At 48.9% G+C, this 20,330-nt stretch overlaps 1 protein-coding gene and 1 long non-coding RNA gene across 15 annotated transcripts in view; both read left to right on the top strand.

Annotated features, from left to right (window-relative positions):
• MPP2 (MAGUK p55 scaffold protein 2) overlaps positions 1-20,330 on the top strand; it is an 84,256-nt gene that overhangs the window by 54,854 nt on the left and 9,072 nt on the right. For 8 of the 14 annotated variants that reach the window (XM_077971970.1, XM_015119831.3, XM_077971975.1 and 5 more), the window contains one exon: positions 5,921-6,039. The exons of 1 other annotated variant lie outside the window; for it this stretch is intronic. In XM_077971970.1, the coding sequence (XP_077828096.1) occupies positions 5,921-6,039 (119 nt within the window). Of the gene's footprint in view, positions 1-1,097; positions 3,793-5,920; positions 6,075-20,330 lie in introns of those variants that run through there. 5 more of the 14 variants (XM_077971974.1, XM_077971973.1, XM_015119829.3 and 2 more) reach the window with 4 other exon arrangements.
• On the top strand, positions 17,208-19,426 carry LOC144335773 (uncharacterized). The gene is made up of 2 exons (XR_013406924.1): positions 17,208-18,177; positions 18,727-19,426. It is a non-coding gene; the product is annotated as an uncharacterized LOC144335773 (long non-coding RNA).

Here is a 20,330-nt window from a genome sequence, read left to right as displayed (position 1 = left end):
GAGAATACCAGGTCAGGATACCTGGGCGTGGCTCTGTAGGAGGCATTAGGACAAGGGAATGGGCCACTCAGATAAACTAGCAAAGCCTCAGTAGCAAACTGCTTAACCTCTTGGAGCTCACATTTCCTCTTCTATGAAGAGGCTGCTGTGAGACGCAAAGGCTGTGATGGGAGAGCACATTACTTTTAGGAATAGTCATACTTATTATACTGCTGTTGCTGCCACTGCCACCAAGTTGTTATTGTTTTTAAGACAAGGTCTGGGCCGGGCGCGGTGGCTCAAGCCTGTAATCCCAGCACTTTGGGAGGCCGAGACGGGCGGATCACAAGGTCAGGAGATCGAGACCATCCTGGCTAACACGGTGAAACCCCATCTCTACTGAAAAAATACAAAAAACTAGCCGGGTGAGGTGGCGGGCGCCTGTAGTCCCAGCTACTCGGGAGGCTGAGGCAGGAGAATGGCGTAAACCCGGGAGGCGGAGCTTGTAGTGAGCCGAGATCCGGCCACTGCACTCCAGCCTGGGCGACAGAGCGAGACTCCGTCTCAAAAAAAAAAAAAAAAAAAAAAGACAAGGTCTGGCTCTTTAGCTTAGGCTGGAGTGCAGTGGTGCCAGCTTGGCTCACTGCAACCTCTACCTACCAGCCTCAAGCCATTCTTCTACCTCAGCCTCCCGAGTAGCTGGGACTATACGTGCGCACCACCCTGCTGAGCTAATTTTTGTATTTTTTGTAAAGACAAAAATGTTGCCCAGGCTGGTCTCAAACTCCTGAGCTCAAGTGCTCCACCTGCCTCAACCTCCCAAAGTACTGGGAATTCAGGTGTGAGCCACTGTGCCTGGCCTGAGTTGTTATTTTGGCATTAACCCTGTGTCCTTGAAACAGTCACCTCTCTTTGAAGACCTGAGAATTCCCTAAGATGAGATGATGGGACAAGATCAGTGTTCTTAACTTTTTTTTTTTTTTTTTTTTTTTTGAGACAGAGTCTTGCTCTGTTGCTCAGGCTGGAGGGCAGTGGTGGGATCTTGGCTCACTGCAACCTTCGCATCCCAGGTTCAAGTGATTCTCCTCCCTCAGCCTCCCGAGTAGCTGGGATTACAGGCACCCATCATAATGCCCAGCTGATTTTTGTATTTTTGTAGAGATGGGGTTTTACCATGTTGGCTAGGCTGTCTCAATCCCCTGACCTCAGGTGATCCACCCACCTTGGCCTCCCAAAGTGCTGGGATTACAGGTGTGAGCCACCGCACCTGGCCTGTTCTTAACTTTTATTGGTCCTGAGTCACTTAGAATCTGGTGACAGCAGTGAGCCCTCATTGTAGACATATGCATCCATGCACAAAAGGTACATGCCACTCTAAGAGCTCATGGATTCCTGTAGTGCACGCAGGACCCCAGAAGGTTGAGTTCCCTGTGATAGAGGCTCTCTGAGTCCTGGGCAGCTGGGAATTGCTATGGTTCTGCTCTTGAGTTGTCTGAACTTCCCCCTGCCTGGATGCCTCCCTCCCATGCAGCTCCTTCCCTTGCTCGAGGCCCCGCTACTGCCTCTGCTAGAGGTTCCAGGGCTGCCACTTTGGGTAGAATGATTCCTGTGTCCCTCCTCTCCAAGAACGTGAAAGGAGTGAGCCAGGGTCTAAACTGTGGCACACTTGTCCAGGAAAGGCCTCTTCTCCTTGCAGTGGAGGGATGGCACCAATGTCTCCAGCTTCTGCAGCATTGGAGGGCTCAGTTCCCCATCTCCTGTCCAGCCTGCTGGGCTCCCTGGGGTCTCCCCGCCTCTTTCAGCCTGCCTAGGCCCCACTGTAAGCTGCTTAGGGGTTAATTAAACCCACCCCTGAGCCCGTGCTTAATGGCCTGTCCATCGGGGCTGCCTAGTAAACCCATCAATGGTGCCTGACTGGGGTGTAGGAGGAGGAGCAAGCCCAGCAATTTGGCTTCCTTGTTGCAGACCACTTGATGGGGGCGTGGTGGGGAGGATGGGGGACAGGGAGTGGAGCCTTGGGGTGTGGCAGTGGGTTTTGCTTCTTCAAAGGACTCCTGGGGCTCCTGCTCCCCTTCATGTTGTTCGAGGGGCTGCTTCTGGCTTCTCATATTCAAAGGAAGAAGTACAAAGTATTTCTCTTCCTTCAGGCAGCCTCTGTCCTATCCCGAGCTACATTAGCTCCCAGCTTCAAAAATCTAATGCTGGGTTCTTCCCCTTATTATCTGGTGGTCATTATACTTCCCACAGGACAGAGAGACAGCTGTGTCCCTGCCTCTGAGTTCAGGCTCCCCTTCCCTCCTTCCCTGGGAGATCCCTGTCTTGGACTCTGTGAAGGGCAAAGCTAACAAGGTCCTTTTTCCGCCCTTCTCCATGGGTCAGTGTGGTTGTTGGAAGGGAGGGAAAAGGTATAGGTGTATTCTTCTTGCAGAGAGACCCCATATCTACTTTGGGTAAAGTCAGGGGCCCTTTTCCTGAGAGTTGGGAGATAAATGGGCAATGGCACTGGGCTGAGAGCTTAGAGATCCTGAACCTGGCATCTCCTGATCTGCAGCCTTGCTCCCTCTTCCGCTGTCACCAGATTCCCTTCCTTCTTTGGATCAAGACTGGGATCTGTGGCTGCTTTCAGGTGGAGCTGTCCCTTTAAATCTCTCCTCCATCCCTAGGTTACTGTCCTGGTGTGTAATTCTGCTGCCATGGAAACCCCAGGGGTGCAATGCGACCTGGTGTCACTCCTTGGGGAATGGCTGAATGGAGGCTGCCATACCCTGGTGGTGGCCTCTTGGGCACAAGATCTCAGAGGAATGGGGTCACCGGGGTGGAGCTGAATCCCTCCCTTCTGCCCACACTTTTCCCTGTGTGCAAATGTGTCCTCACTTTTCCTTTCTGGGGCACTGAGTTCCAAGATGCCTGACTTGCTTCCTGGGCATCACCCCCTACATCAAGGGGAAGAACTCATGGGAGATGGGGGAGGGGAAGAAGCTGCTGTGAGGCGAGGGGTAAGCAGGGCTGGGGCACCGTCCCTACCCACAGCGATGTCACCCCCCGCCCCCTGTATCCTGCCTCCCAGTGGCTGGCCGCGGGCTGGTGGGGGGAGGCGTTTGGGGCTTGAGGTATTTGCCCCATGCCCGAGTGAGGCTGCCTCCCGGTGGAGGGCTGAGTCGTTCTTGGGGACTTCCTTCGATTGAGGGACCATTGTAAAGGAAGCAGGGCCTGGAGAGGGGACTGAGAGCAGAGGTCAGAGGGCATAGGCAGGAGGTGGTATGGGGTGTATCAGAGGAGGGACTTCTAGAAAAGAGGGTGCAGGGACAAGATGGGTCAAGACTTTTCTCCCTCGGGTCTCCTGAAGCTGGCTGTGAGGGGAGGGTCTCGGGGTACCGCGCCAGTCTTGAAGGTGCAGCATGCCTACCCCCTCCCCAAAACCTCCTGTTAGACGCCTCCTCCCCATCCCCACCGACACTGACATGCTGGGGATCGGGCCATCTGTGGGACTAGGGCTCCCTCCCACCACCTTTCTCCCACCCGGGTTGCCGCCTGCTCTGCATCGCGCAGCGCCAGTCGGGGGCTTTAGCCAATCAGCAAGGCGATCACGGCAGCTGAGCCTTGCTATTGGCTGGTTCCTCAGAGGGTGCTCCCCGACTCCCGCCTTCTGTAGCCCCGCCAGGCTCTGGCTCGGGAGGCGGCAGACGGCGGTGTGGAGGATACTCCGGGAGTCCCCGGGGCTGGGGGCTGCCATGGCAGGCAGCCCAGGCAGCGGGGTCTCCTTGGAGGGTATATCCCTGGGCTCTTCTGAGGAAGCGGAGCTCCAGAGGGAAGGTAGGGAAGGGTGGGCCAGATGGGGGCGGGGCAGCTGGCCCCTTAGCCTACCTTCCTCCAGCAGAGTCGGGGCATCTGGGGAGGGTGGCCTGGGAGAGGTCATCTGAGGGCACCTTCAGGAGAGCTGTCCTGGGCAGAGGGCACCAACTCCCTTGGCTCAGTCCTCCCCTGGATAACTGACAGAGGGAATCTGGCATACCCTGGCAGGGAGGGAAGGGTCCCTGCCCTGGCCTCTTTCAGAGCCCACTGGGGGCTTCGCAGGTCTCTGACCAATGCCAAGCCCTGGCCTGGGCAAGAGGGGTCTGAAGGGCAAGCTTGGACTTTTTTTCTGGAGAAGGCAGGGAGCAGGAGGAGGAAGGAGATGGGAGTCCAGGAGTCCCTGAACCATCTCTGACAGCTCCAGTTCTAGTGCCCCCTCCTCTCCACTCCTGTTCCTTCCTGGAGGAGGGGAGCGCTGACAGGAGCATTGAGAGGCGCCAGGGGTGCATCCTCCCCCGTCCTCCATGGCTTGGGTTCTGTTATGCAGATGTACGCATAGGTGGCATGGTGGCAGAGTAATGATACCCCCTGCCCATCTCTGCCCCCAGCTGGGCACATTCTGCTTCTCACTTCCTTTCCCGGGAACTTGCCACAGCCTGGAACTCCCACCTCTGCCAGTGAGTGAGGGCAGCCTCCACCTCCGATCTCCGGGGCGTTGTTGCGGCCCAGCTGCAGGTGTTATCATGTCCTCTGTTATGCCCCATTCCGGGCTGAGAGTTTGCTTATCCCTGTGATGACTTGGTGTGACCTTGGCCTTTGGGTGCCCACAGTCATTCCAGGCCTCCAGTGCCTGTTTCCCTAGCTCCTGCCAGCGTTCCAGGCTTCAGCTCTGACTTCCTATCATCCATGTTAATTTCTCAGTTATAGATTATTGCCACTCAGAGCTGAAGGGCCTGTAGTCATCATCTCGCCCAACCCATCCATTTTACAAGCAGGAAAGACTGAGGCCAGTGAGGGACAGTGACTTGTACAATGTCACACTGAATTAGTGATGCTTAGACTGGAGGCTCTGCAGGCCCTGGCTCCTGTGTGGCTGCCCGCTTGACTTTGGGCCTGTACTCAGGGACTTGCTCCAAGTACTGTCTGTCTCATCCTTAAGCCTGCCAGGTGCAGGTGGCTGAGTCCTGGGCTTCAGCCCATCTGGAGATTGAGTGAGGAACTTCTGGTTTTCTTTCCTTTTTCTTTTTTTTTTTTGTTTTTTAAGACAGTCTTATTTTTTAATTTTTATTTTATTTATTTGTTTGTTTTTCGAGACAGAGTCGCACTCTGTCGCCCAGGCTGGAGTGCAATGGTGCAATCTTGGCTCACTGCAAGCTCCGCCTCCCAGGTTCACGCCATTCTCCTGCCTCAGCTTCCTGAGTAGCTGGGACTACAGGCGCCCACCACCATGCCCGGCTAATTTTTTTGTATTTTTAGTAGAGACGGGGTTTCACTGTGTTGGTCCAGATGGTCTCGATCTCCTGACCTCGTGATCCACCTACCTTGGTGTCCCAAAGTTCTGGGATTATAGGCGTGAGCCACTGCTCCCAGCCAGAGACAGTCTTGCTCTGCCACCCAGGTTGGAGTGCAGTGGCGTGATCTCAGCTCACTGCAATCTCTGCCTCAGCCTCCTGAGTAGCTAGAATTACAGACCTACACCACTATGCCTGGCTAATTTTGGTATTTTTAATAGAGATGGGGTTTTGCCTTGTTGCCCAGGCTGGTCTCGAACTCCTGGCCTCAGGTGATCCACCCAACAGCTTGTGGTTTTCTGGTGCAGGGCAGGACCTGGAACCTGACACCTGCTTCCCTTTCTCCCTTCCCCCCACCTCAGAGTCCCTTCCAGCTGCCTGGAGCCTCCCACCTACTCAGGCTGGTGTTACCTAGGGTGGAGAGAACAGGCCAAGGAAACTGTCCCCTTCCTCAAGGACCCCTGTCCCAGGCATTCAAGGGCCTGGGGTGCCTGTGCTGGGCAGGGAGGGGAATGTTGTCGGGGAGGGGCTGTCTTCTGTGGGACATGGGGGTGGGGGAGTGGCAGGTATTGTGGTGTGTTTTAGTCTACTGTACCCAGCTGATACCTGTGTATCTCACTGCCCATACCTTCCCCCAGCCATGCAGCAAGTCCTGGACAACTTGGGATCCCTCCCGAATGCCACGGGGGCTGCAGAGCTGGACCTGATCTTCCTTCGAGGCATTATGGAAAGTCCCATAGTAAGATCCCTGGCCAAGGTACAGTGCTCCAGGGAGGTGGGCACAAGGGCACTGTGCCTGGGGAGGCACAGTAGGGGATGGGGTATTAGCTACAGAGGGCCCTGGGAATGGGGCATGTGGCACAAGAGGCCCCCCTGAAGGGGACTGTAGAAGAAAATCATGCCCAGGTGGTGACCTGAGTGGCTGCAGGTAGACGGGGCTGCCCTGGCACCTGTCTGGTGAGTGCGTGGGTGGATGTTTGGTGACCGCCAGCTTGTGGAGTGTATGATTGGTGTGGGCCAGCATGCACATGTTGGAGAACCTCTAGAATTCATCTTGCTTGTCCTTCTGCCTTTGGGCATTTTGTGTGCATGTCTTTCTAAGGTCACCTGCTATGTGTCAGGTTGGGGAGAGATTCACTGAAAGAGAAAATTATAGGACAATTTGGTAATGACAGTGATAGAGGTGGATACACTAGGCATTTTGGGAGCATAAAGTACAGATGCCTAACCCAGCCTGGGGTGGGCAAGGAGGCCTTCCTGGAGGAAGGAACACTTGAGCTGAGTGGAAGAATGAGGAAGAGGGGGAGGGCATTCTGGGCCACAGAAGAGCTTGAGCAGAAGCACAGAGGTAAGAAAAAGTCAGGAGTGTGCAGGGGATTGGAAGTGCTGGTGCGAGGCTGAGCCTCAAGCGTGAGACAATGCGAGCTGTGCAAAGGTTGGGGGCTGTGTGTGGGTGCTTGGGCATCCTTCTATGAGTGTCGTGAGTATCAGGGAGGCTTTACGTGTGTGTGTTTTTGTTTTTTTTTGTTTTTTTTTGAGACAGAATTTTGCTCTTGTTGCACAGGCTGGAGTACAATGGCATGGTCTTGACTCACTGCAACCTCCATCTCCTGAGTTCAAGTGATTCTTCTGCCTCAGCCTCCCGAGTAGCTGGGATTACAGGCATGCGCCACCATGCCCAGCTAATTTTGTAGTTTTAGTAGAGACGGGGTTTCTCCATGTTAGTCAGGCTGGTCTTGAATTCCTGACCTCAGGTGATCTGCCTGCCTCGGCCTCCCAAAGTGCTGGGATTACAGGCGTGAGCCACCGCGCTTGGCAGGCTTTACGGTATTTAAGCAGGGATGTGATGGCCAAATGTGGGTGTTTTAGGCACCCACATGGAGAACTGTTGGGGAGTCATATCTGGAGTTGGAGAAGCCAGTTAGTGGCTCTTTAGTGGGTTAAGTATAAGATGCTGAGAGCCTGAACTGGAGCTGTGGTCCCAGACCTTAGGGTAAACTGGTGGAACTTGGTGTTTGGCAGTGAGGGCTAGGGGACAGCAAGGCACCTGGGATCCTGCCCCAGGGAGTGTGGAAGGATGCCCCCTCTCCTGAGGAGGGGAGGTGGGGATGGTGCCCATGGCTGCATTGGAGGCAAGGCTGGGAGCTGTGGGAAATCAGACCTAATTTCTCGGATTTCTTGGTAAAGGTGGAGCAGTCCTCTCCTGCGAATTAAGGATCAGAGATGGAGCAGGAAGATTCAGAAGGGAAGGTCTGACTGGTCACTGAAGGGGAGAAGGAATTAAATGGATGGGGACCTCGACTGTCCATGTCAGGTGCCCGATTTCCCAGGGTGGGGGTAACTCCATCCAGGGAGGAAGGGAAAGGACAGGGGGCTTTCGTCCAGGGCATGTGCTGGCCTGGGGCTGTGGAAGTCGGATGCAAGGAATTGTGAAGGGAGCTGGTGAGAGAGGCTCAGAGAAAAGAGGCCCAGGCTGGAAAGAGGTAGAACAGAGAGAAAACGGAGGTGAAGGCTCGGTGGCTCTCTGAGGTCACAGAGTATTTAAGGGGTAATGGTGGGGATATAGATGGAAGAGAAAAAGACTAAGGTCAGAGGAAGAGAGGTAGTAGGTGAAAGTTTTCCAAGGAGGACAGCTCTAGGGATGCCATGATAATGTAGGGCGGGGCTGCAGTGGACAGGTAGGTCATCAGTGTTGAAGACGTCCATAAATGGAAGGCTCAGGAGTGGGATGGGCTTGTCCACACAGCCATTGACATGTAGGGCTATGGCAGGCATCAGGGTAGGGAGAAGACTGAGGCAGTCCGCAGGGTTTTCAGTGCATGGTGGTGGAGGTGACCAGGAAGTCAGCAATAACAGCAAGGGTGGGGAGAAAGAAGGTACAGCCAGGTGGTGGGTTTTCTATAGAGTGGGGACTCTGTCACAGGCTGGCTGGACACATCCCACTGGAGTGGGGATTGCTGCAGGGGACACCGTGTCCCTAGGACGTAGCCTATTCACGTTATCTGTGGAGTGGTTGAAGATTTGGGAAGATTGTTAACAGCAAAAGATGATAAGTTGCAGATGTTTAGTAGTAGGAAGTTCTGGGGAAGAGAAAACTGAGCAGATTGGAGGAGATTGGAGAAAGGCAGGGTGCTTTTCATTCAGCAAATGAAGATCCTACTCATTTACTAAAAATAAAGACAAGAAGCTGGGAGTAGGGGCAGGCACCTATAGTCCCAGCTACTCTGGAGGCTAAGGTGAGAGCATTGCGTGAGGCCAAGAAGCTCAAGTGCAGTTTGTGTAACATAGTGAGAGCTTGTCTTCAATAAATAAGTAAATAAATAAAAACAGGCCGGGCACGGTGGCTCAAGCCTGTAATCCCATCACTTTGGGAGGCTGAGATGGGCGGATCACGAGGTCAGGAGATCGAGACCATCCTGGCTAACACGGTGAAACCCCGTCTCTACTTAAAAAAAAATACAAAAAACTAGCTGGGCGAGGTGGCGGGCGCCCCTAGTCCCAGCTACTCTGAAGGCTGAGGCAGGAGAATGGCGTAAACCTGGGAGGCGGAGCTTGCAGTGAGCTGAAATCTAGCCACTGCACTCCAGCCTGGGCGACAGAGCAAGACTCTGTCTCAAAAAAAAAAAAAAAAAAAAAAAAAAAAAAAAAAAATTAAATAAATAAATAAACAAATAAAAACAAGGAATTAGGCCGGGCGCGGTGGCTCAAGCCTGTAATCCCAGCACTTTGGGAGGCCAAGACGGGCGGATCACGAGGTCAGGAGATCGAGGCCATCCTGGCTAACACGGTGAAACCCCATCTCTACTAAAAAATACAAAAAACTAGCCGGGCGAGGTGGCGGGCGCCTGTAGTCCCGGCTACTCGGGAGGCTGAGGCAGGAGAATGGCATAAACCTGGGAGGTGGAGCTTGCAGTGAGCTGAGATCCGGCCACTGCACTCCAGCCTGGGCGACAGAGCGTCTCAAAAAAAAAAACAAAAAACAAGGAATTATACACATTTCAAACATAGAGACGTTCCATGAAGGCAGGAATGTTTGTTTCTTTGATTCACTGCTGTATCCCCAGAGCCTACAAAATGCCTGACACGTAGTAGGTGCTCACTGAGTATTTGTTGAATGAATAAATACAACAGAGTATAAAAAATAACATAATAAACTCCTGAGTACCCATCTCCAAAATGTTAATAATGTTTGTTTTGACTCTTGCCATTTCTTAAGAAATAAAAAGTATGAGGCGCACGGCACGGTGTGGCTTACAGCTTTAGTCCCAGCACTTTGGAAGACCGTGGTTGGTGGATCACTTGAGCTCAGGAATTCAAGACTAGCCTGATCAACATGGTGAAACCTTGTCTCTATAAAAAAAAATAAAATTAGCCAAGCATGGTAGCATTCACCTGTAGTCCCAACTACTCAAGAGGCTGAGCGGGGACAATTGCTTGAGCTGGGTAGGTTGAGGCTGCAGTGAGCCATGATCATGCCACTGCACTCCAGCCTGAGTGACAGAGTGAGACACTGTCTCAAAAAAAAAAAAAAAAGAAAGAAAAAGTTTGACACAGTTAATGCCTCTCCCCTTCTTCATTTTCACTGCATTCCCTTCCCACAGGTAACCACTGGCTAGAGATTGATGTCATTTCACTGAATGTTGGCTTATCTTGCCTGCATATGTGTTTAGCTGTAAACAATATACCTTGGTGTGATTTTTTTTTTTTTTTTAAGACAAGGTCTTATTCCGTCTCCCAGGTTGGAGTACAGTGGACCCCTGTTCTATAGTGAAACAATTATAGCTTACTGCAGCCTGGAACTCCTGGGCTCAAATGATGCTCCTGCCTTAGCCTCCTGAGTAACTGGGACTACAAATATGTACCACCATGCCTGGCTAATTTTTAAATTTTTTTGTAGAGGCAGAGTCTTGCTGTGTTGTCCAGGCTAGTCTCAAACTCCTGGCCTCAAGTGATCCTCCCAGCCTCTCAAAGCACTGGGATTATAGGCATGAGCCACCATGCCTGGTTCTACCTTTGTTAGGTGTGCTTTTTTTTTTTTTTTTTCCTGGAGTCTCACTCTGTCGCCCAGGCTAGAGTGCAGTGGTGCAATCTCGGCTCACTACAACCTCTGCCTCCCAGGTTCAAGCGATTCTTCTGCCTCAGCCTTCCAAGTAGCTGGGACTACAGGCACGTGCCACCATGCTTGGCTAATTTTTTTTTTTTTTTTGAGACAGAGTCTCACGCTGTCACCAGGCTGGAGTACAGTGGCACGATCGCGGCTCACTGCAACTTCTACCTCCTGGGTTCAAGTGATTCTCCTGCCTCAGCCTCCCGAGTAGCTAGGACTACAGGCACGTGCTACCACGCCCAGTTAATTTTTGTATTTTTAGTAGAGATGGGGTTTTACCATGTTGGCCAGGATGGTCTTGATCTTTTGACCTCGCGATCTGCCTGCCTCGGCCTCCCAAAGTGCTGGGATTTTAGGCGTGAGCCACCGTACCCGGCCATTTTTTATTTCTTTTTAGTAGAGACAGGGTTTCACCATATTGGCCAGGCTAGTCTAGAACTCCTGACCTCATAATTCTCCTGCCTCAGTCTCCCAAAGTCCTGGGATTACAGGTGTGATCCACCATGCCCGGCCATTACGTGTGCTTTAAAAATTTATATAAATGAAATGATAGTGTAAGGTGCTTCTGTTTTTGAGATTTCTATTTCATATAAGTAGTACAGCTGTCGACCTAAGTATAGATAGAGATAGGGAGATTCATTTGAATTGTTGTATGGTGTTCTGATACAGCAGTCCCCTTTTTGGCACCAGGCACCAGTTTTGTGGAAGACAATTTTTCCACAGATCAGGGTGAGGGGGGTGGTTTCGGGATGCAGCTGTTCCACTCAGATCATCAGGCATTCGTTAGACTCTCATAAGGAGCACACAACCTAGATCCCTGGCACGTGCAGTTCACAGTAGGGTTGGCGCCCCATGAGACTCTAATGCCACCACTGATCTGACAGGAGGTGGAGCTCAGGCAGTAATGCTTGCTCACCTCCTGCTGTTCACCTAGTTCCTAACAGGCCACGGATCAGTACTGGTCCCTGGCCTGGGGATTGGGGACCCCTGTTCTAATATATGAATAGAGCTGTTTGTTTATTGGTTCCCCCCCGAGAGATGTGTATGTCACTGGTGATTTTCCTCTCTGAAAAACAGTGCTGCAGCATCCTTATATCCATCTGCTTCTGCACTCGTGAGGGTTTCTCTAGAATGGACACTTGGCAATGAAATTGATGAATGTGTGCAGTTTTGAACCTCAACATCTGTAACTTTCCAAAGTGGATTTCAGAGTTGGGTTTATGAGACCACATCACCTCTGGGTACTTTAGCTATTGTCTCCACAGTGAGACAGTGAGACTTTGCTTTGGGATGGCAGAGTCTCAGAGTGAGACAGCCCTCTCGACAATACCCTTCAAAGTAGGATCCCCCTTGATAGCATTACTCTCTGGTCCAGTCCACTTGACAGTCTGCTCGACAGCTCTCTAATGATGGGTTTGCTGGCTGGCTATGTCATTCACTCATCCGTCCGTCCGTCCGTCCATCCATCCATTCATCCATCCATCCATCCATCCATCCAACGAATACCTATTTTGCACTTGCCACATACCAGGCACAGTGCTGGGGTTATGACAGTGAACTGCCAGATAGTTTGTTTTCCTGATGAAGCCCAAGTCTGTCTTCCTTTCACTGGACCCCACAATGCCCCAGTCCTGGGACCTCACAGTAAAGCCTAATTGAGAATGAACCATTGTGCTATGTCACATTGTAAGTAAACTCCCTTCTCTAGAAACATTTCTGGGGAGAAGTTGGTCAGGATTTTTTCCAAGAAATTTCTGGTACGGTTCCGGAGTCATAGAGCACAATAGAAGAGATTATGGACATTTCTTCCCCTCTGAGACCCCCAAAACGAGACTAATGGGCTAAGGCAATCCAGTGACTTCTCTCTCCCTGTGGTTGTGAAACAAACAGGAAGTGAATCTCCGTAAAGGAGCCTACCTGAGCTCGTTGAAGATACATTTCTTCTGTCCTTGTATAGGTGATCCTTTGCAATGTAAATTTGCCACTCCTCTCATCAAAGACTGTCTCTCAGAGCTCCCTGCATTGGACAATGGGACCTACTTCCTTCTCACCAATTTTAATGATTTTGTGTACATAGACAAATTTCTAACCTAATAGACAAAGCACTGTGATCAAAGATCCTACTGCAAAAACTTGGTGAAGTGGCCCAGAAACCCAGAGGAATGAAGTCAGATTGGAGCCACATGTGGTAGCTGTTGGCCTCCCTCCCTTACCCTGTGGAGCTGGGCTTGACTCTCTCTGGGGGTGTGGCAGGCAGTGTGGGAGGGTCCAGGCTGGGTAGATCTGGGACCAGGGAGGGGCAGGGCCTGAGGGTAAAAATCTGGAGGGTTAAAGGCCCTAAGGGAAGTCAAGTCTGGCAGAGAGATCAGAAGTCCAGGTGGTTGACTGCACACAGCAGGTGGCGGCCCTGGCAGGTGGCTGGCATCTGAGAGGGCTGACATGGATCCGGTAGCAGGTGTTCCAGCTGCAGACAAGGCCAAGGTGAAGAATCCAAGGCAGGGAACATTCAGAAATTCAGAAAAATTGTTACTAATGGGGACATCTGCCAGGTGAGAGGCATGTGAAGGCTGGTGTAAACTAATTCACATGAGATGAAGAAGAAAGAACACAGGGCTTGGAGTCAGAAGATTCCACTGACCGGCTTTGTGAGTTTTGTATATCTGTCAACCTCTCTGAACTTGTTATTTCTTATGGAGGAATTTTTAAAAAATTAATTATTCATGTATTTATTTATTTTAAAAGAAAGATGAGGTCTCACTCTGTTGCCCAGGCTGGTCTTGAACTTCTGAGCTCAAGTGATCCTCCCACCTTGGCTTCCCAAAGTGCTAGGATTACAGGCATGAGCCACCATGCCCAGCTTAGTTATTTCTTTTGAGAAGTGGGGAGAATGATACCTATCCCTCAGAGTTGTGGTGGGGCTAGGTGGAGGTTATGGAAGTGGAAGTACTTTTTTTTTTTTTTTTGAGACAGAGTCTTGCTCTCCTGCCCAGGCTGGAGTGTAATGGCATAATCTTGGCTCACTGCAACCTCTGCCTCCCAGGTTCAAGTGATTCTCCTGCCTCAGCCTCCCGAGTAACTGGGATTACAGGCCCACCATCCCCGGCTAATTTGTGTATTTTTAGTAGAGACGGGATTTCACCATGTTGGCCAGGCTGGCCTCGAACTCCTGACCTCAGGTGATCTGCCTGCCTTGGCCTCCCAAAGTGCAGGGATTACAGGCATGAGCCACCGTGCCCGGCTAGAAGTACTTTTTGAGTCAGAAAGAGTTGTTATAATCTTAGCTTTAGACTGGAGTTCACAGGGAGGCCTCTTTTTCTGTGGGGAGGCTAGGGTGGAAGAGCTGGGAAAGCAAGACATGGCCCTAGAAGAATAGAGGTCTAGGGAGGTCACTAAGATAGGGGCTCTGACAAGGGGACATGACAAGCAGAGGGTGTAGTGGTGAGGCCAGTGTATCAGTTTGCTTTTGCTGTGTAACAAACCATCCTGCTGTGTAGTGGCTTAAAACAACTGTGATTTAATTCCCCTGATTTTGTGGGTTGGTTGGGTGGTTCTCCTGGTCTGGGCTTGCTTAACTGGGGCTGGGTGGTCCAGGATGGCCTCACTCACATATCTGGTGTCTTAGCTGGGAAAACTGCAATGTCTGGGATGGCCAGGCCCCTTTCCATCTGGTCTCTCATCTTCTAGGAGGGTCTCTCATCCTCAGCCACCTTCACATGGTGGTCTCACAAGCAAGGAAGGACAAGCCCTTAGTCACAAGCACTTTCTAAGCCTCTGCTCACATTTGATAATGGTCCATTGGCTAAAGCAAGTCACATCTGTCAAACTCACATTAAAGAGTTCCTTTACTTTCTGACACACTACTCTCTGTGACATCTTTCAGCTTTTTGTTTCACTATTTAATTATGAACCAGGGCTTCAAATAGGAATTCCCTGTCTTTTACTATGATCAGGGGGGTTGGAGTAGAGGGCAGAGGGAAAACTTTTGATTGAAATGACTGTGTAGTGTTTGCATCTGCAGCCTGCTACAGCTCTGGATTGGGAGCAAACAGAGCAGAATGCAGGCTGGCTCCACACGAGCTAGCTGTGTCTCCCACCCAAGCTTCTGGTCTACCATGAGCTTGAGCCCCTGCTTTGCTGAGGATGATTTTCAGAGCAGAATGAAATGAATGGCTACCACAGAAATTCAAATCACTCTTCTAGTTCTGGGCCATGTGTCACCTAACATGGAAAAGAAGAATAAGTCTTAGCAAAATAATAGTGAGCAAAAAAGTAGTAAGGGAAATAATTGTTCACTTAATAATATTAAGTGAAAAAAAATCAGGCCCCAGGGATGGATAAAATCATGATTCCCCCCTTTTGTTATGTCATAGAAAATGCATTTGGACAGACAGTATTCCCTTTTTATTAACTATATTCATTTCAGAAGTATGTAGAATACATACAGACACATTAAAACTCTTTAATTGGGAAGCCAAGGAATGACAAACACACTAAATCAAGATAGTGCTTTCAGCTGGGCGCGGTGGCTCACACCTGTAATCCCAGCACTTTGGGAGGCTGAGCTGGGTGAATCACCTGAGGTCAGGAGTTCAAGGCCAGCCTGACCAACAAGGAGAAACCCCATCTCTACTAAAAATACAAAATTAGGTGGGTGTGTTGGAGCATGCTGTAATCCCAGCTACTTGAGAGGCTGAGGCAGGAGAATCGCTTGAACCCGGGAGGCGGAGGTTGCAGTGAGCCGAGATTGCATCATTGCACTCCAGCCTGGGCAACGAGCAAAACTCCGTCTCAAAAAAAAAAAAAAAAAAAAAAAGGATGGTGCTTTCTGCAAGTGGGAGGGGTGAGTGGGGCATGTGGTTAGATGTACGATATTGTCAAGAGCTTTTTTTTTTAGTTGGGGTGGTGGGTTTTCTTAGATCCTTGTTATATCATTTAAAAAATCTAATTTAGGCCAGGTGTGGTGGCTCATGCCTGTAATCCCAGCACTTTGGGAGGCCGACACAGGCAGATTGCCTGAGCTCAGGAGTTTGTGACCATCCTGGGCAACATGGTGAAACCCCATCTCTACTAAAATATAAAAAATTAGCTGGGGGTGGTGGTGTGTGCCTGTAGTCCCAGCTACTCAGGAGACTGAAGCACAAGAATTGCTTGAGCCTGGTAAGCAGAGGTTGCAGTGAGCCAGGATTGTGCCACTGCACTCCAATTTGGGCTACAGAGTGAGACTCCGTCTAAAAAAAAAAAAATTAATTGTTTAATTCAGCCCACTGAGGTGTTGGTTTTGTATTTGAATGATTAAATGTTTAAAGTTTCCTCAGGGCTGTGAGGTTGAGCTTGGAGAGCTGTGCTTTCATATCTGTGGGTATAAAATGTCCAGGAGTGGCCACAGGAGGAGGAATGGATTAGCCCATGGTGGGAATGTCATTCAGTCAAAGATAAGAGGTAAGCAGCTTAGGAGGCACCCTGGCTTCCCCCTTGATCAAACACATCTCCTCGGAAAACTTGTCCTCCATCCATGGACCAGACGGTGCTAAAGTCAAAATGAGCGACCTCTCTAATGGTCACATCAGGACACCTGTGCCAGAGCTGGCTCCTGTTAACCCAAAAGAGCCATGCAAGGGTTGCCATGGTGAGATTGTTGCTGCCTGAGTGCCTTTGTTTATTCTTGACACTCAGTTGTTGGGGCTTTGATTCCCAACATTGTCCTAGGCACGGGCTGATAGAGCCAGAGCTGGGATGCCTCCCTCACTCTGGGACTCCATGGGCTGGGCCCAGCTAAATGACTGAAAATCACATAGGGTTCTGTGGAAGACCAACCCTCTGGGGCTTTTTCCTGTCCCCAAATGCTACTCCTTTGCCCCATTAGTTGTCTGTTTCCCCAGTAGGTTGTGGGTGTCAGTCTAAAATGCTGCCCACCTGCCAGAGGATAGTTTAGGAGGCTATGGGGCCATGTGGGGTGCTGTTCCCTGGCCTGTTTGGGGAAGGAGAAAGCAGAAAGGATCTAACCTTTATTGAGCACCTGCTGTGTGGTGTGCCAGGCACTGTGTCCATCTCACCAAATTCTCACAGCAGTCCTGTGAGGTGCTATTCAAATCTTACCATCTCATGGCTAAACAAATGTTCTATTATGAAAAAATTTAAAAATATATCCTGAACCTCTATCACCTAGCACCCCACTTCAACATTTAATAAGTCATGCATAATCTTATTTCATCCATACCTTCATCCACTTCCCTCTCTCCTCCATTGTTTTGGAGTACATCTCAGCCATAATAGATTGCATCTGTAAGTGTTTCATTGTGTACATAAACTACTGGGCTCAACTGAAAAGGATTCTTTTAAAAAGTTATACTACTATTCTTACACCTTAAAAAAATCAAACAATAGTTTTCTTATGAATTTTTTAAATTAAACAAATTTTTAAAAATAGAGATGGGGTCTTACTGTCTTGAATTCCTGGGCTCCAGTGATCCTCCTGCCTTGGCCTCCCAAAGTGCTGGGATTACAGGTATGAGCCATTGTGCCCGGCCATGAATTTTTAATAAATGGTATTAGAACATCTGGATAGCAATTTTGAAAGATATCAAAGTATATTTATTCCTCACATCATATATCAGAATAAACTCCAAGCAGATCAGAGATCTCTATGTGAAAATATAAATCATACACATCCTAGAAGAAAACAAGGCTCTGTATATGGGAAAAGCCCTCCCTTAAAACAAAACAAAAAAAGAAAACAAAAAACTATGCCTAAAAATTCAGATGCATGCAAGATTATTACATTCACCCACATTAAAAAACAATTTTTTTTTTGAGCCAAGGTCTTGCTCTGTCACTCAGGCTGGAGTGCAGTGGTGCAGACAGTGCTCACTGCAGCCTCAATCTCCTGGGTTCAAGTGATCCTTCCACCTCAGCCTCCCAAGTAAGAGTAGCAGGGACCTCAGGTACATGCCACCATGCATTAAAATGAGCATTAAAAATGCTCAGGTGCATTTAAAAAATATTTTGTAGCAACAGAGGCTCGCTGTCTTACCCAGGCTGGTCTTGAACTCCTGGGTTCAAGCAGTCCTCCCTCCTCGACCTCCCAAAGTGCTGGGATTGCAGGTGTGAACCACCGCACCTGACCTAATTTTTTTTTTTTTTTTTTGCCTGTAAAAACACCACAAGCAGAGTCAAAAGACAAGTGGCAAACTGGGGGAAGTGATTTGCAAGAGATATCACAAAGGACTAATTTTCCCAATAGAGAGAAAACATTTTTTAAAATAGGGAAAAGAATAAAAACCAAGACCTGACAGAAAAATTGGGAAAGACATGAGTAGACAGTTCACAGAAAAGTATATACAGATGGCTCTTAAACATATGGAGAGATGTTTGACTTCACTCATAATAAGCAAAATGCAAAGTAAGCCCCACTGAGAGATCATTTCTCCTCCATGTGATTGGCAGACATGCAAATGTTTGATCAACACTCTGGTGGTGAGCTTCAAGAATATCCCTCATACAGTGCTAGCAGGAGGGCAAACTGGCCCAAGTCCCATGGAGGGGAATTTGTCAATATCTAAGAAAATTACGTATGTATATATTACTTGACCCAGCAAGACTTCTAGGAATTTACATGGAAGATCTCCACAGATATAGAATACTATGCCAGAGTCATTTACTGCAACATTATTTGCAATAGCAAAGTATTAGAAACAACCTAAATACCCATGGAGACTGGTTGAATAAATTACAGGAATCCAGTCATGCAATGGAGTCAAATGCAGTAATTAAAATAATAAGATGGGCACGGTGGTTCACGCCTGTAATCCCAACCCGGGAGGCAGAGGATGCAGTGAGCTGAGACCATGACACTGCACTCCATCCTGGGTGACAAAGTAAGACTCTGTCTCAAACAAACTAAAAATAATAATAAAGGAAGATCTCTACGCAGTTTCATGGAGTGATTTCTATGGCATATTTTTAAATAAAAAGCCAGAAAACCAAATTAGTTAAATAAACAAAAGCCCCAGGGTGTCAAAGGGTATATACAGTGTTCTATGTTTTATGTAAGAAAGGGCAATTTATTTATTTAGAAACAGAGTCTTGCTCTGTTGCCCAGGCTGGAGTGCAGTGGCGCAATCTCAGCTCCCTGCAACCTTTGCCTCCCAGGTCAAAGTGATTCTTGTGCCTCAGCCACCTGAGTAGCTGGGATTACAGGCGTGTGCCACCATGCCTGGCTAATTTTGTATTTTTGGTAGAGATGGGGTTTTACCATGTTGGTCAGGCTGGTCTCGAACTTCTGACCTCAGGTGATCCTCCTACCTCGGCCTCGCAAAGTACTGGGATTACAGGCGTGAGCCACCTTGCTTGGCCTTTAGTGGTGATTCCTGAGATTTTGATGCACCCATCACCCAAGTAGTGTACACCGTACTCAGTGTGTTGTCTTTTATCCCTTATGCCCCTACTACCCACCTCCGCTGATTTTTACTTAATAGATTTGTGATAGGTAGTAGCAGTTGTATAGCAATTCTGAAACTGCTTTGAATATTGAAGGACAGAACAAATAAGTAAATATATTGATGTTATTGGGAAATAAGTTCTCACTGAAGGAGAAGGGAGACACAAATATGGAATGGGGGAAGATGAGAAAAATCCTTTAGAGTTTGATTTTATTTGGAGCTATCAGTATCTACTAATGACTGCCAAAGAAATGATGCCCAGAAACAGTGGGTACTGAGTGCCCACATCTTGGTTTCTAAATACTATCCCCTGCTAAAAGGAATCAGGGTTCCTTGGAGAAATTGCTGATTCCAGACCTGGGGTAGGGAAGATATCAAATGAGCCTGTGCCAGAAGGGAAGGAGATGCTCAAGGACTGATGGGAACATGTCAGCAGGACAGAGGTGTGAATGGGGCTCCCACTGAACAAATTTGGGATAAACTGCATCAATGAAGATAGTGATCGTAATGGATTAGAACACATGAAATAAAAAAAAAATTCATAGTGATATCATGAGAGAGAGAAGGAGAGAAAGAGGAGTAGGGTGGTAGAGAGAAAAGAAGAGATTTTTTTTTTTTTTTTTTTGAGACAGAGTTTTGCTCTTGTTGCCCAGGCTGGAGTGCAATGGCATGATCTCGGCTCACTGCAACCTCCGCCTCCCAGGTTCAAGCGATTCTCCTGCCTCAGCCTCCTGAGTAGCTGGCATTACAGGTGCCCAGCACTACCCCCGGCTAATTTTTTGTATTTGTAGTAGAAACGGGGTTTCACCATGTTGGCCAGGCTGTTTTGCAAACTCCTGACTTCAGGTGATCCACCTGCCTTGGCCTCCCAAAGTGCAGGGATTACAGGCGTGACCCACTGTGCCTGGCTGAAAAGATCATTCTTATAGTAGAGTGCCAATAAATGTAGAAGGAATGATAGGAATTAGGTAATCACTATTTTGCAACCTCCAGTATAATAATTCATTTAGGCAAGGGTCATAAATTGACGCTGAATCCATTGGTGAAGGATTTTGGGGGAACAGAATAGTCACATAGTCTCAAAGTATGGGAAAGACACAAAGACACAAGATCACCTACGTAGAACTCTTGTCAAAAGGATTAACGTAAGTCTAATCATGAGGAAACAATCAACTAAATCTAGTGCTAAAGCATCCTAAAAACTACTGGCCTGGAGTCTAAAAATGTCTAGGCTGGGTGCAGTGGCTCACGCCTGTAATCCCAGGCTTTGGGAGCCTGAGGCGGGAGGATCGCTTGAAGCCCAGAGTCTGAGACCAGCCTAGGCAACATAGTGAGACCCTGTCCCTACAAAACAAAAACAGAAACAAAAAAACAAAACAACAAATGTCCTGAAAGTCTAAAAGTTTTTGGGATCTGTTCTAGATTAGAGGAGAATAAAAAGATGTGTCAACCAAATACAACATATGATCATCAATTGGATCCTGAATCAGAAAAAAATAGAAC

This window comes from Macaca mulatta, chromosome 16 (assembly GCF_049350105.2).
Source record: "Macaca mulatta isolate MMU2019108-1 chromosome 16, T2T-MMU8v2.0, whole genome shotgun sequence".
Lineage (NCBI taxonomy): Eukaryota > Metazoa > Chordata > Mammalia > Primates > Cercopithecidae > Macaca > Macaca mulatta.
The sequence above is the reverse complement of the archived record's forward strand: the minus strand, read 5'-3'. Positions and strand labels throughout refer to the sequence as shown.